The following is a 13,930-nucleotide window of genomic DNA, read 5'->3' on the forward strand; positions in this document are numbered from 1 at the left end:
TCTACGCCCTTTATTCACGAATGCAACGCCCCCCTGATGCATGTCCTGCTCTCTGCCCAAAATCATCGATCATATCTCTCAGTTGCGTCGTTACGATCACATATCCTCGTCGTCATCGTCATCTTCCATCTGCTCCATCGCTTCTTTGATGTAATGTGAAGCCTAGAACGAGGTCAGTGACCATCTCCCATGAGTCCTAAGAATGAAGACTCACCTTTGGGTCCAAATTCAATGCCATAGTGAAATGCCTGATTGCACTTCCCTTCTGCCTCAGCTGCTTGTAAGCCCTACCTAGCAAGAAATGCACGTTGGCCTCATCCGGCGCGATGTCCTTCAGAACCCGCAACTCCACCAGCGCCCGCTCAGGCTCCTGCAACGTCATCAGTACCCTTGCCTTCTTGAACCGACATAGAGCACTCTTCTCTGACAGCTCGCATGCTCGGGTATACTGTATCAGTGCGGCTTTGGGATTCTTCAACTTCTCGAGTACCAGGCCGATGCAGCAGACGAGAACGGCGTTGGTGGGGTTGATTGAAGCTGCGGTGCGGTAGTGTTGTTCCGCAAAGGCGTATTTCCCTTGCTTCTCGAAGACTTTACCCAGACCGTACCAGGCGTTGTAGTGGCGGTTCTCGGCAGCGATGGAGGAGCGGTAGGCGGAGAGTGCTTTGTCGTATTCTTCATTCGCCACATGCTCATGACCTTGGAGAGTGAAGGCGTAAGCGAATTTGGGATCAAGTTGGGTGGCGCGTTTGAAGCACTTGAGAGCCTGGTCATGATCGCGTTGGAGTGAGAAGCTGTTGCCAACCGCACACCAGGCTTGGGGAGAGTTGCGGTCGATGTCGATGATTTCGTGGGCAAGAAAGGCGAGGTCAATGTCATTCTTGAGATGCCAGAGGGTAGTGGAGTATACCTCCATGTCTTCGAGGCGGGATGGAGCCATGGTTTTTATTCGGGTAAATGTCTTTTCGGCTTCCAAATAGGATGCTTGCTCGTAGTAAGCGCGGCCAATCTGAGCGAGCACCCAGGGGGTGTCTCTCTGGCTTGGAGAAATCGAATTGAAGCATCGTAGTGCATCCTGGCACTGGTAATGGCTAAGAGCGAAGTAGCCGCTTCCAAGCTTCATGAACAGGTCCAGAAGCTGTTGAAGGCCTTCGAATTCCTTCACCTTCTCATTCACTATAGGCTTCTGCGCGGCGGCAGGGACTCCAGAATGTGCAATGGGCCGCTGCTCTTTGCCGTCAATGTCCATGGGGTCGCCATGTTTTCGGTTTCCGCTGACAACACGCCCAACATTGAAGGTGTTCGCGCTTCTGCCTTTCGTGCCGGTTGCCTTCGCCTTCTTGAGCTCCCTGCCTTCTTTCGCGCCGATGCTGCCCGTAGAAGCCGCAAATCTGCCGCTTTGCGTTCTCATATGATTAAAAAGCCGTTGGCTTCTTCTCTGCGGTGCTCCTGGATCATTGGATGTGTCAGCTTCCGGCCGGGAACCGGCTGCTGTTGCTTGCGGAGCCTTGCCCGAAACTGTCCTTTTCAAATCACCAGCACCGTGGCTCGTTGTCGATGATCTGCTCATTGTAGCATTGTCTTGATCTCCAGAATCGCCCTTACTCCTCGACTTCGATCTTACTGTCGAACCCGAACGCATCTTTGGAGGGGCATCAATGCTGAAATCCATACCGAGCCCAGGCAAAGTCCGCTCTTTTCTGGGTGGTGCCAATGGTGGCTCAGTCGATATCGGAGCAGCTGCAGCACGACCACCGATCTCTTTCCCCAAGAATATTGATTCTTCCATGCCTCCGGTTGGACCCGTAGGAGTGTCAAATATCTGGGGATCCGGACGAATGATTGGCTCTATTGGCGTCACATTATTCTTTTTGCTATTGAACTTTTCGAACAACGCCAAGCTAGCGGCGTTGTTGCGAACGTCCCCATTTATACGATTCTTGGATATGCTGAACGGATCGTTGCTTGAAGGTGGTTGGTTGGCGGTATTTACATTGACTTGTGATTGTGAAAGAGCATTTGAAGGCGGAGACTCGTCGAGTACTCCTAAAGGTGTCTCTTCGTTCGTCGAGCTCGACAATATACTCATCATCTCTGGAGTCATCTTGAAGATATTCGGCATCCGGATGTTGACTCCTTCATTGGGTCAGCGATACTTCCGCATCCCTCTTCGGAGCCACGTACCTAAATCGCAAAGCCCAAGGAACGCATCCCACATGAAGGGATTCAGCTTCAATGCCTCGGCGTAGCATTCTATAGCTTTATTCGCATTACAATGGGCTTGCCATAATTTGCCTTGCAGACACAAAATTGCCGCCGCATCTGGTAAATGTTGTCTTCGTGTGTCTGTGTGTTTGCCTGTGGCGTTCAAAGGTCAGCACCTGCCCCCTACGTTCGAACGGGCCTTCCCCATAGACGTACCCCAGCTGTTCCTGGCTGACCACAATCCTTTACTCCGGTCTATAGCTGTCACACCTTCCACGTATCTCTCCAAGCCCAAGCATGCTTGCGCAAAGACGTAGGAGCATCCCAGATGTGTCCCTCTCGACCCAGAGTTCCTACTGCTATCGTATGCCGCCTTCAGTTGTCCCAGCCGTAGATGGCATAGCGCTAGCAGGTATGCGGCTTCTGAGGACCTCGGCTCGTATGCATGCAGTCGGCCTGCGAGGAAGAGAGCGTTTCGTAGGAGGTTGCAGTCTAAGTGATAATAGATAAGCTGTCGCAGTTGGCTGATCATATAAGGGTTCGGGGGAGGCATCTTGTAGGAGGTCATATAGTTAGAGTTCTTTTGGGGAGTCGAAGAGGGTGTCGCCAGTCTTTGGTGGGATCGAAGTGATGTTCGTAATAAGTGTTAAGGTGGATGGTAGGCCTCCAGGGCGGCGTTTCAACTGAGGGTATCCTAGGAATAGTGCAGGATTGCTGCGGACCACCTAGACCGTCATGCGAAGACTTCCATATCCAAGAGGGCGTAACTGCTGTCTGGATTGTCGAGGGAGGGACCTTCCGTTCGAGGTACTGATCTGGTAGCAGGAAATGGCTTTGTTACTGAGAATTAGACGCTGTGTCTGTTCAACACCAAAAGCACTGACACGGCAAACCCGACGACCCGAAGTTAATATGCTTTAGAGGCGAAGAGCATTCTTGGCTAGCTATATCTTGTTTCTGGCGTTGTGAAGCTGTTCATTTGCGATGAGCATTTACAAGAACGTGATGTTTTGACGGCCTGCAGGCGCTAAATGTCAGCCCTACGGCGAAAAGTTGCTACCGACAACCAACCAAGATTGACACGATATCTATCATTGCTAATTCATCAGTGACACTTCTCGACAATGGCACAGGTATGATCTGACTTACTGTAATTGAGTGCGGGTACCATGCTGACACATCCACCAGAAAGCAGCGAAGCAACTCGCCGCGCGCAACACCACCAAGCTCAACCAAACACATCTCATCTCCCTCGGAAACAACGTCTTCTTCCTCCTGATGCGCCTGCTTGTCTACCGCTCCACCTACACACGTAATACACTCCTCCTCTGGATTCTCCTCTCACTTCCCGCTTGGGTCGTCGAATTCTGGCTTGAGCAGATAGGGCGCCCCACATACGCCGAGAATGGGGAGCTGAAGAAATCCGGAGAAGATCTCGAGGCGAAAGGATTGACTGATTTCATGTGGGATTTGATGTATTGGACATGGGCATGTATCACAGCTGCGGCAATGGTTGGGAATAAGGCTTGGTGGATGTACGCTGTGGTGCCGGTCTATTCGGTGTGGGTCGCTTCGACTACGGTGATGGGGTTGAGGAAGGGTATGGCGGGAATGGCTGGACAAGGTGATGATAGTGCACAAGCAGCAGACGCTGGTGGAGATAGCAAGAGGCAGAAAAAGCTGGAGAAGAGGGGAGCTCAGAAGGTGCAATATCGATGATGCATTTCTCTACATCAAGAGTTGCCAGTTGATGGCCACTCTATATGTGATATACTGTGATTTGTGCGACTAGCTGCTCGATTCGATACCCCTCGTTGGTTATGGCATGAGAGTAAGGCTTCTTGAAGAAATGAAGCTCGTGCGGGCTTGGCCAGCGCCAACGCAGCAAGGGAGCATGCAGGTCTATGCGCTTTCCCCACCCAAACGCCTCAAAGACATACAACAGCAGGTTTGAAACTGGGTATTTATCGCCGGGCGGGACTGGAGACCGGCAAAGGGTATCAAAAGCAGAAGACTTGATCGCCCAACTTGCTGACGGGCCTTGGCTTCTCGTAGCCTAATGAGTCGGTTGCTTTCTTCATGGCACTGATCATTGGTGGAGGTCCGCAGAGGAGGAGCTTCATATCAGGGCTTGGAGGAGGCAGTTTAGCCTATGCTCTGTCAGCTAATTGCAGGTGCATAGTCTGCCGTATTTGAGCCCTACCTTAATCATGTCTGGCGTGCAGAATCCGACACCGCCATCCCATTCTTCCGGAGGATTGTTAAGGACGTAATATACCCTGAAATGAGGATCCTCCTTTGCCAGAGCGTCCAGGTCCTCTTTCAACAGAATATCTTCGTAGTTGACGTTTGCAAAAATGAGGTCAACCTCTGTAGTGTCGTTTCCCCCATTCCTGGGTCTTCCCCTAACAATAGCTCTGATTATCTGCAGCATCGGCGTGATCCCAGTCCCACCAGCGATCATGCCGAAATGCTTGACCAGTCCTGGCGCGTATACCATAGCACCCTTGGGGCCCCTGACCTTCATGGTGTCCCTAATGTTGAGAGTTCCCATGTGTTTCGAAATGTTTCCCTGGGGGTATGATTTTATAAGGAGGTCAAAGTAGCCGAGATTCTCGTCGGAGGAGATAGGTGTGTAGGAGCGTATGACTTCTTTAGATTGGCCATTCACGTCAAGGGTAGCTGCAACGGACATATGTTGGCCAATCGGGAGACCAAGGATTTGTGTGCGGGTTTGAAGGCTGAATCGGTAGCTGCGAAGCGTCAACAGATGTCCCGCATGGTGCACAGAGTGAGGATATTACATTGCCACGTTGTGCGAGAGGACTGTCTTCTCCTTCAGAGGAAAATCCTGAAAAACGTCTGGCTTGAGTGCGTTCGTGGCCATCATTTTCTCAGGCATGGGGGCCAGCTCTGGGGCTTTGATATGAGTCAACGTTAGCCCTCTCTCTCTCTCTCTCTCTCTCTCTCTCCTTCTCTCAATGATCCCGTAACGAGAAGGCATAGCTAACCGGCACTGTATATCTTCCATGCTCCTAGCACCAGCGACACAGCTATTGCAAAAGGAAGCCACTCAAATTTGACAATGCCCACACCGAGTATCAGCAGGCCAGAGGGTATGTAGACGCCATTAATGAATTGCGAGGAGAGGAGAGAGGATTGCTGAGTCTGAGACATAGCTGACGAATATGAACCTTGAGTTCAGTATCCAACAATACTGATTGAGGGGAAGCGCCCGCTGTGAATAATCAAAAGTGAAGAGGAATTGTCGAGATCTCTGCATTAGGTCCATTTTGATGAATTAGTCCGGACTCCGGCGTTAGTCCTATCATAGCATCCCAGGTCAACACTTCCTGTTAGCTATTCATAAGGCTTCCAGATTAAACCCTCGAAAGGAGCTTTGGGGTTGGGAGGAAGCTTATGAAGATTTGGGAGTCCTTGTGCAGTTTAGGTTAACTAAGCCATGAACAACCTTTCGGTCATTAAATACAATCAGGGTCTATGTCGTCCACCGAATATACAACGCCAGTCATCTCCCACAAAACATTGAAGACGCACATAAAGGTTCTTTTAAACAGGCCAATGTACAGCTGTGCAAAATGTGTACTCCTCCAACCAAAATCAGCCTTTCAGATATTTGAATGCCTGCTCCCGTTCCTCGATAGGCATCGTGTCCAAGAACTGTTTAAATCCTTTCATGCCACCGTCCTTGTTGGCACTGAGAAGGGCTCCAATATCGGACGCCACGCTCTCCGACTTCAACCCGTCCAGCTTGGTCTGCACACTTTTGCGGTTCTCCTCGTACCATGTCGCCACTGCCCGATCATTGTGCTCAAAATCCTGAATACCAGTCCAGGCACGCAGGGTCCGCAGGCTGCTCGCTCGGGCCTTTGGATCACGAGTCGAAGCTTGTGCCATCTTCTTGATTAGAGACTCTTCGTTAAGACGACGACGAAGGCGCCAGTAGAAGAATTGACGCGCGTTCTTCCATTGAAGTGGATGACGAATTGTGTTCTTGGCCTGCATTCTGCCTGCACGGTCGTGGAGATCGGCGAACTGGAGAGAGATTTGCGAGTAAACGGGCAACAGTAATTGCTCACGCTCCTGCATCTTGACCTTGATATCACTCTGCTTGTCTGAGGAGAGGGATTTGTCCAATAACTGTGCTTTGAGTTCCGCGTAGGTGGCATCAAGACGAGCCATCGTTTCGAGCTGCCTGTCACGGCGGAACTTGATATTCACAATACCCTCGGGTTCCAAAACACCGCCGCGAGCATCTTCATCTGCGTACATCTCCATGTGATCTGGGTTAATAGTAGGATCAACCACAACCTAAGCGTGATGTTAGCACTTATGATGTGATTTGTAGACTTAATCAAGCTTACCCATGAACCTCCCCGAAGCTCACCAAATGGTGGAATGTAGACGAAGATTGGCTGCTCGTACTTGACCAAGGCGTCGACGATGTATGATCCGTATTTGAGGACCTCGTTGTACATGTCGCGTTGCCCACCTGAGAAACCTCTCCAATTGGCAAGGATCATCAATGGTAGCTGCTCGCCATTGTTGAAGTCGCGGATGGCCTGTGCGGTCTTGAAGGCCGAGTTGGGATACCACACCCCTCCAGCTTCTTGCGTGATCTGTTCCATCGAGTCTGGATTCGCTGGGTCTGCAGGGGTGACGTTCTCCACTGAGCGTGTCTCTACCCCAATGACACCTATTGGAATACCGCCAAGTCGGGCACGACCCACAACCACAGTGCGAGCCCAGCCGCCTAAAGATTCTTGAAATGAGTCTCTGTCGAAGAGGCCAGAAAGGAAACCTTCCTCGTCTTCCTTGCCAGCTATAAGCCATCGGACATCGTATGTTTGCTTCGCTGGTGGGAAATAAGCGACATTACGATCCCATGGATCGGAGTGTAATCCAATGGGTATGGGGCTGTTCTTCTTATCAGGCACAAAAGACATCCAGTCAACAATCTTCGAAACGCCTTCAAAGTCATCAGTCGCAGTCATGTGTGAAACACCATTCTTGTACATAATTTGGGTGCCACCAAGCTGAAGATTGGAGGTGTACACCTCACGGCCCAAAAGCTTGTTAATGGCCGCTGCGCCAGTCAGTATGATTGGCTGCCCTTCAATCTGGATGGCTCTCTGCCCAAGGCGAACAAGGTACGCGCCAATACCTAGAAAGTGTTAGCAGAAAATTTTAGCATACTCTGAGTTTACTTACCAACTGATCGACAGGTAACCAATGTGATGGTGAAAATGTCTTCGTAAGCTTTCGAGGTCTCGCCAGCGATCAGACCAGACCCTTTGAGACACTCAACACCTAGACCGTCCTCCTGACCGATGATGGTGGTGATCCTGTGTCGTACTTCACCATGCTCTGTGATTTTCTCTGTTATCACACCCCTTGACTTTCCATCCTCGAATCGCTCCTTCATGGCTGGGGTCAAGTACAAATACTTGAAGCCGGCTTGGGGTTTCTCTGGATCATTCCACGCAGCTGAGAAATGAGGAATCAACTCTTCAGCCATGCCTATGCGGGCGCCAGAGTTTGCTGATAGGTATATCCGCGGGATACCCAATTTCCGCGCAAGCTCTGTACATTTGAAGAAGAACTTGTCTTCTGTTGGGCCAAACGAGCCAATCTTGAAGGTTATATCGTTCGCAACAATGATGAATCTTCGACCTTTGGGGTACTCAGGTGTCTTTGCTGTGACAAGCCATCCAACCATACCATGCGTGTTGGTACCGGCCTCGCGAGAGACTTCCGCGAGATCGTCATGCTCGTCAAGGACCAATTCACTGTAGTCCATGCATTCACCGACTTCGGGCTGTTTGTTGGCCAGCGAAGGATGCTTGCCAACAGCCTTCTGCCAGCTGTTCTGAAAGGCTTGTCGAAAGAGATCTGGGAAATCGTAGACGTATTGGGTTCCCATAAGATGAGCCTTGTACCTCTTGGGCTGCAGCCATTCTTTGGTCGGGTAAGGCGTGGAGACCGGTCTTAGATGCATAGCACCAATCCTTGTGGTGCCGCCGATGCTGTGGAAGAGCCATTCTGGTCCTTTGTCAGACTTCTTCTCGGCGTACATCTCGACTTGGATGACATAGCCCGACGTATTGGTAATGACGCAGCGCAGAGGATAGGGCATTCCAGTACTGGGATCTGTACAGATGATACGGATCTCTGCGCCTGTCACACGTAGCCGCCAGGCCCGTCGACCGAATCGCTCAAGAAAGCCAGCAAGTGCCTCTTCAACTTCCTGTGGCCGGAGAGGAAAGACCGTGGAGAAGTTGATGAAGATGTGGTTCAGGTCAGAATTGTTGTTGCCAATGATCTCTAAAGCATCGAGGATGTCAGTCATAAGTCTGTCGGCTTCTGAGATAAGATATTCAGCTGTGGGGATCTCGTCTCGTAGTCTGCCTGGTCGCACTACGGCTCGCGTGAAGTATCTCTTATCAGTGGCCTTGTCGCTGTTGTCCGCCTTGCCGATGGCCTCATAGACGTGGATATTTCTATTTTCCGTAAACACTGGCTTGATGCGGAACTTGGACAGTCTTCCCAGCTCAAGCTGGAAAGCAAGGGCTGGCTCTATGTGTCGAATGCTGTCATCCTCCTGGTAGGTCGGACCACGGAACGTAAAGTAACCAGGGTATGTTCCATCCTTGTGCCCACAGATGAAGCTGATCCGTCGTACTCTCCGCAAGAGCAGCTCTGACTTGAAATCATTAACGACGTCAGTGATTCTGCTTAGTGTCTCATTGTCGTCGTAGGATTCAACATCTCGAATAGCGACATTGCAGACAGCTGTGAGGTCCGGTTCTGGTTCCCGTCTAGGAGAAGGCTTCCTACGTGAATTTAGTTCCGGCAACAAACCAATCTCGGACTTCTTTCTCGCTCCCATAGCTGGGAAGACCTCCAGTGCTCGCTGTAGGTATTCTTCAGCCTCGTCGAGATACTGCACAGGGACAATGACACCCTTTCGCAAAGGCTCCGCGTCTTCTCGGTTGGCGAGATATGACATGTCACTGATGGAGCTGATACGACTGAACGGGTTGCCCTCTGTTGTGGGTGTGGCGGGCGTCGAAGGAAATGAGGAAGTGACGGGCATGCCGAAATCCTGATGGCCAAGTTTGCGAAGTAAGAAATCCCAGGAAATGATGAAAGGTGGTTCGTAATCAGTGTGGTACTCGATAGCTTTCAGCGAGTAAGCTCGGTATGCACGGCGAATATAGACCTCAAGTGCGGCCAATGAGACCCAAGGGTCATGGTATCCGAAGAACTGTGGAAGAACGTCGAAGACAGTATATTTGGAATCAACCACTTCCCTGAGCACGTCCAAGTTAGGTTCCCGATGATCCCAGCCAGTTTCACCATATTTTGACTCGACTACAGAGGACCGAAGGATGTGCTCCATTTGTGATTCTCGCTCCTCGAGAGACGGCAGAGCGCATTGAATAAGCACCTCTCGAGCCTTGAGAGTAACTTTGGCTGTCGCTCTCGATTCCAAGTCGGTCAGCTTCCGCAGGTGTGATCGGAAATGCTTTGCGACGTTGACAGTATGTGGTTTGTTCGGACGGTACATCTCCAGTATTGCAAGAACAAGATTATTCTTGGCTCCAATCCTGCTGTGCGAGAGTACGGTGTGAACGACCTTGAGTATGTCATCTTTGTTTTGTTCTCTGAGCTTGAGTACGACGTCCTCATCACGAGAGTTCCGGGTTGACCAAAGCTTTTCGACGTCGTAATATTGGTCAAGGAGATTGCAGAAAACTTCGTACTCGTGAACCTTCAGGCCCTCAGTATAGCGATCCATTACCTCCACCAACGGTTGAAGAGCGGACGTCAACACGTTGACGTCTCCAGGGTTGACGTTGTCTTCGATGAAACGAGTCATTGTCTTGGTCAATTGCTTTGCCGGGAATTCTGACTTTCGAGATTTCGCTCGCTCGACAATTTGTGTAAATTGCGAATCTAGCTTGCTGGGCATTCTGGCGTGTAGAGCTGAAAATTGAGCATTCCATTCGCCATAGGGTAACTCGGGGTCACGGAGGACTTCAATCAACTCGTTTAGTGTAGAAGCCATGATGACTTGGTTGTCGAAGCCTTGGAGAATATTTTGTAGGATACTGTGCAGCAAGGCGAATCTCTGCGGCGGTTTGTTACCAACCACTTGAGGTGGTCCAAGAGCAGGCAACTGAGCTGAGAACGGCTGCGCGTGCTTAACACGAGATGGGTCGTCCAAAGCAAGTACACCCAAGATGTCGCCTGCTTCCAGGACTGCTCCGGGCTGCTTGATAAGGTTCACTGTGCCTGCTTCCTGCGTAATTAATGGCATGTACATCTTCATGACTTCGACCTCGGCAAACGCCTGTCCAGCTTTGACGTGCTCGCCATTCTCTACGGTGAACTTTACAAGCTTGCCCGGACTGGGCGTTCGCAGTTGAGTAGGGTCGTTCTCTTGCTCGAGGAGACATGTCTTGCTGTCGACGCTGATACGAGTGGCACCGACTTCTTCCTTCCAGTAGACGTTGTGGCTTTTTCCGCTGAGCAAGATGAGAAGTCCACCGTCGGCAAGAGCCCGCACACCAACAGCGCACTTGGATCCATTGATGAAGAGATGGTAACTATCCACACTAGACCGTGTCGCCGTGAACTTGTAGCGAATGCCTTCGTAGATAAAGTCGACCAGGAAAACGGTCTTCAGAACATCTTTCGCGGGGACCTGGCCCTTTTCGAGACCCTTCCGATACTCTGCTATGCAGCCCTCGCTCGCGACGTGGGCTTTAGTGACGGCTCCAGAAACCACAGCTAAAATTGGATCAGGTCTCTCCGCCGTCAACTTGTTAGTGATCAGCTCATCAAGCCAACCGGTCGTGATCGTATTGTCCTCGAAAGCAGGTGTCTCAAGGAGCTTGATGAGGTATTCAACCGTTGTGCGGAAGTCACCGCGGATACTAAGTTCCTTCAGCGCGACGACCATGTGTTTTCTAGAAGCAGACCGATTTTCTCCATATGCAAAGATGTGGCCGAATTGGCTGTCGGAGAAGCTGTGGATACCTCCCGCAGTACCGACAGAGAAGTAACCCCACACATTCGAGCTACTTCGGAAATTGAGTTCATGCATCATACCGCTCGAAGGCTTGAAACCCTCACCAGGATCTTCCGACGTGATACGACATGCCGTCGTGTGGCCTTTTGGAGTTGGTCGCCGTTGAGATTTGAGACTGTCTTGGTTGGAGAAGTCGAAGTCGATTTCCGATGTTGACTGGGGGTCTGCACCGTACAATATTCGAATATCCCGTATTCGGTGAAGGGGGACACCCATAGCTATTTGCAATTGGGCAGCTGGAAGGTTGACACCGCTGACCATTTCCGTTGTTGGATGCTCTACTTGCAATCGAGGGTTCAGCTCCAAAAAGTAGAACTTGTCATCAGCATGCGAGTAGAGGTACTCTACAGTGCCGGCGGAAACATAGCCCACAAGCCTGCCAAGCCGAACGGCAGCCTTCTCCATGGCTCGAAATGTCGCAGTATTGGCGATTGTGACGGGAGCTTCTTCGATAATCTTTTGATGTCTCCTTTGCACTGAACAGTCCCTTCCGAAAAGAGAGATATTGTTCCCGTACTCGTCGGCCAGCAATTGTACCTCCAAATGCCTAGCATTTCCGGCAAGCTTCATTATGAATATGGGCGATCCAGGCACCTCACTTGCAGCGGCATTGTAAAGAGCTGTGAAATTCTCCTCATTGTCCACTTTGCGGATACCCTTCCCTCCACCTCCTTCTGAGGCCTTGACCATCACAGGGAATCCGATCTTGCGAGCTGCTTCTAGACCCTCCTTGGGTGAGTGTGTGCATCCTTTGTCGTAGACGTCATCGTCGACCGCCACAATGCCTTCCTCGTCAACTCGGACCTTGTCGACTCCCTCACCAGACCAGGGTATACATGGGACTTTTGCGTGTTGCGCAACGATTGTGGAGGATATTTTGTCACCCAGGGACCGCATTGCCGAGCCCGGGGGGCCGATAAAAATGATTCTCTTGGGCGATGCTGCCAAAGATTCGGGCAACTTTGGGTTTTCTGAGGCATGTCCCCTATGAGAGTATTAGCCCTGCCCAAGACAAAGAGCGGAGCGAATGCTCACCATCCTGCCCAAACAGCGTGGACGTTCATTCGCTCAGCGATATCGACGATCAACTCCACGTTTGCGTAATTGTTGTTGTTCGTGCCGCCGGGGACCTGTGTGCACGAGATCAGCACTTGGTTTTGCCATCCGGAGCATTTTGGTGCCAGAACGCTGGCAGCCTTCCCGAGGAGATGTACTCACCTCAACGTATTGATCCGCCATCCTTATGTAGTCTGCATTCGCGGCCAAATCTTCCGGTGTGGCCATCACCGTAAATTGTATGGCCCGCTCGTCTAAAAAGGTTTCGTAGGCCCATTTTCGTACGGATCTTATTTCCTTGACTGCAGCAATACCGTTGTTTGCAATGAGCACCTATGTAGTTGGTCAGTCTAGCACAACGCCACTTCGAAAGCTGTGTCTGGGAAGCTTACGCTAGTAATGACGGTGTGCCCATCGTGGTTGGTAACGAAGTCCTTGACGGACCCTGCTGCAGCTACTCCTAGATGATTGCCGCCGATGAAGTGGGGTGGCATCTTAAATTTGGCGGCGTAAGAGCTTGAATGCCTCGGACGCGATTGCTCTTTGGTGGGGTGCGCATCGCCATTTGTCAATGTGCCATTGGTCTTGGGCGCCCCGTTGGCCGTCACAGAAGCCATCTTGTCAGTGCTGCCAAAATGGCAGGAAGTATGGATGGTTAGTCAGTAAGAAGTGGTCGTGGATGTTATCGGAAGGATTCCAAATTGCTGGCAACGGTGTGTCCAGCCCAGCTTTGCTTGAGGATGTTGTCGAGAGGGAGAGTGGGAGTGCTAGAAGATGGAGTGAATGAAGCGGTTGATGACCAAGAATGTTGTACTGTCGCCGATGATGTTAGAGTCGGTGTGAAGAAGTGTAAGAGTAAGAGGCCGGCGTAAGCAAGTGTTAAAATTCGATGGCGCCGAGAGTATTCAGCTATGTACAGTCAGCCGAACTGCATGAATACCTATATCATTGACTCCGCCTTTTTTCGGCGACTTCAAATGAGGATGCAAGCCGCTTACTAGTTCGGCCCCCCACCGTAGAAGCTACTCTACCCCTTCTCGCTCTTCAATTTTTATGCACCTTTCGGCAATCTACGGGTTGTCACATAAAGCGACTCTTACTCTTCGCCATAAATATCTACATCGGCAATCACGCGCCATCCAGATCATCTGAGGCTCTAGAATGAGAATTGGATGATGAAAAGACCATTGTTGGGCCCCCAGGCACTTCTAACTTCCTACGAAAATTTTGACAGAGGCCCTTCGTTGGGTGGGACTAAGTTATTTTCGGTAAGCGTAAGTACCAGCACTAAAATTTCTCAACCAGACAAATTTTCTTCCTTTTCTCGTTCCTCGAGGCGTCGAAGGACGACAATTATTTCATATCGATGCTCTTGCTGTTCATGTTTTCAGCGTCGATCATGCTCGTCGTTCTCTAGAAGCCAGAGAACCTTGTGAAATTGTACTACACCATGTCAGGATGTGGTAAAGGTGAATCGGACACCGAGAAACCTATCACATCCCTCCGTCTCCTAAATCCTGCCACACCTAATACAATCCATCGTTGCGTTGG

General features: G+C 50.8%; 4 protein-coding genes across 4 annotated transcripts; 1 reads left to right on the forward strand and 3 right to left on the reverse strand.

Annotated features, from left to right (window-relative positions):
* Positions 1–96: 96 nt before the first annotated feature.
* HO133_010370 (uncharacterized protein) lies at positions 97–2,758 on the reverse strand (the record flags this gene model as incomplete). Its single annotated transcript, XM_037301223.1, has 4 exons — positions 97–162; positions 215–2,136; positions 2,185–2,358; positions 2,422–2,758. 4 exons carry the CDS (start codon positions 2,756–2,758, stop codon positions 97–99), a joined length of 2,499 nt encoding a protein of 832 aa, XP_037154040.1.
* A 571-nt stretch (positions 2,759–3,329) lies between these two features.
* On the forward strand, positions 3,330–3,924 carry HO133_010371 (uncharacterized protein; the record flags this gene model as incomplete). Its single annotated transcript, XM_037301224.1, has 2 exons — positions 3,330–3,338; positions 3,394–3,924. The coding sequence occupies 2 exons, from the start codon at positions 3,330–3,332 to the stop codon at positions 3,922–3,924; spliced, it is 540 nt and encodes a 179-aa protein (XP_037154041.1).
* Positions 3,925–4,205: 281 nt separating this feature from the next.
* On the reverse strand, positions 4,206–5,382 carry HO133_010372 (uncharacterized protein; the record flags this gene model as incomplete). The annotated part of the gene is made up of 4 exons (XM_037301225.1): positions 4,206–4,355; positions 4,409–4,958; positions 5,010–5,124; positions 5,217–5,382. The coding sequence occupies 4 exons, from the start codon at positions 5,380–5,382 to the stop codon at positions 4,206–4,208; spliced, it is 981 nt and encodes a 326-aa protein (XP_037154042.1).
* A 444-nt stretch (positions 5,383–5,826) lies between these two features.
* On the reverse strand, positions 5,827–12,996 carry HO133_010373 (uncharacterized protein; the record flags this gene model as incomplete). Its single annotated transcript, XM_037301226.1, has 6 exons — positions 5,827–6,537; positions 6,591–7,390; positions 7,438–12,308; positions 12,359–12,453; positions 12,542–12,712; positions 12,772–12,996. 6 exons carry the CDS (start codon positions 12,994–12,996, stop codon positions 5,827–5,829), a joined length of 6,873 nt encoding a protein of 2,290 aa, XP_037154043.1.
* Between the last annotated feature and the right edge of the window lie 934 nt (positions 12,997–13,930).

Source organism: Letharia lupina (assembly GCF_014066315.1).
Source record: "Letharia lupina isolate WasteWater1 chromosome Unknown contig_8, whole genome shotgun sequence".
In the NCBI taxonomy this organism is placed as follows: Eukaryota; Fungi; Ascomycota; class Lecanoromycetes; order Lecanorales; family Parmeliaceae; genus Letharia; species Letharia lupina.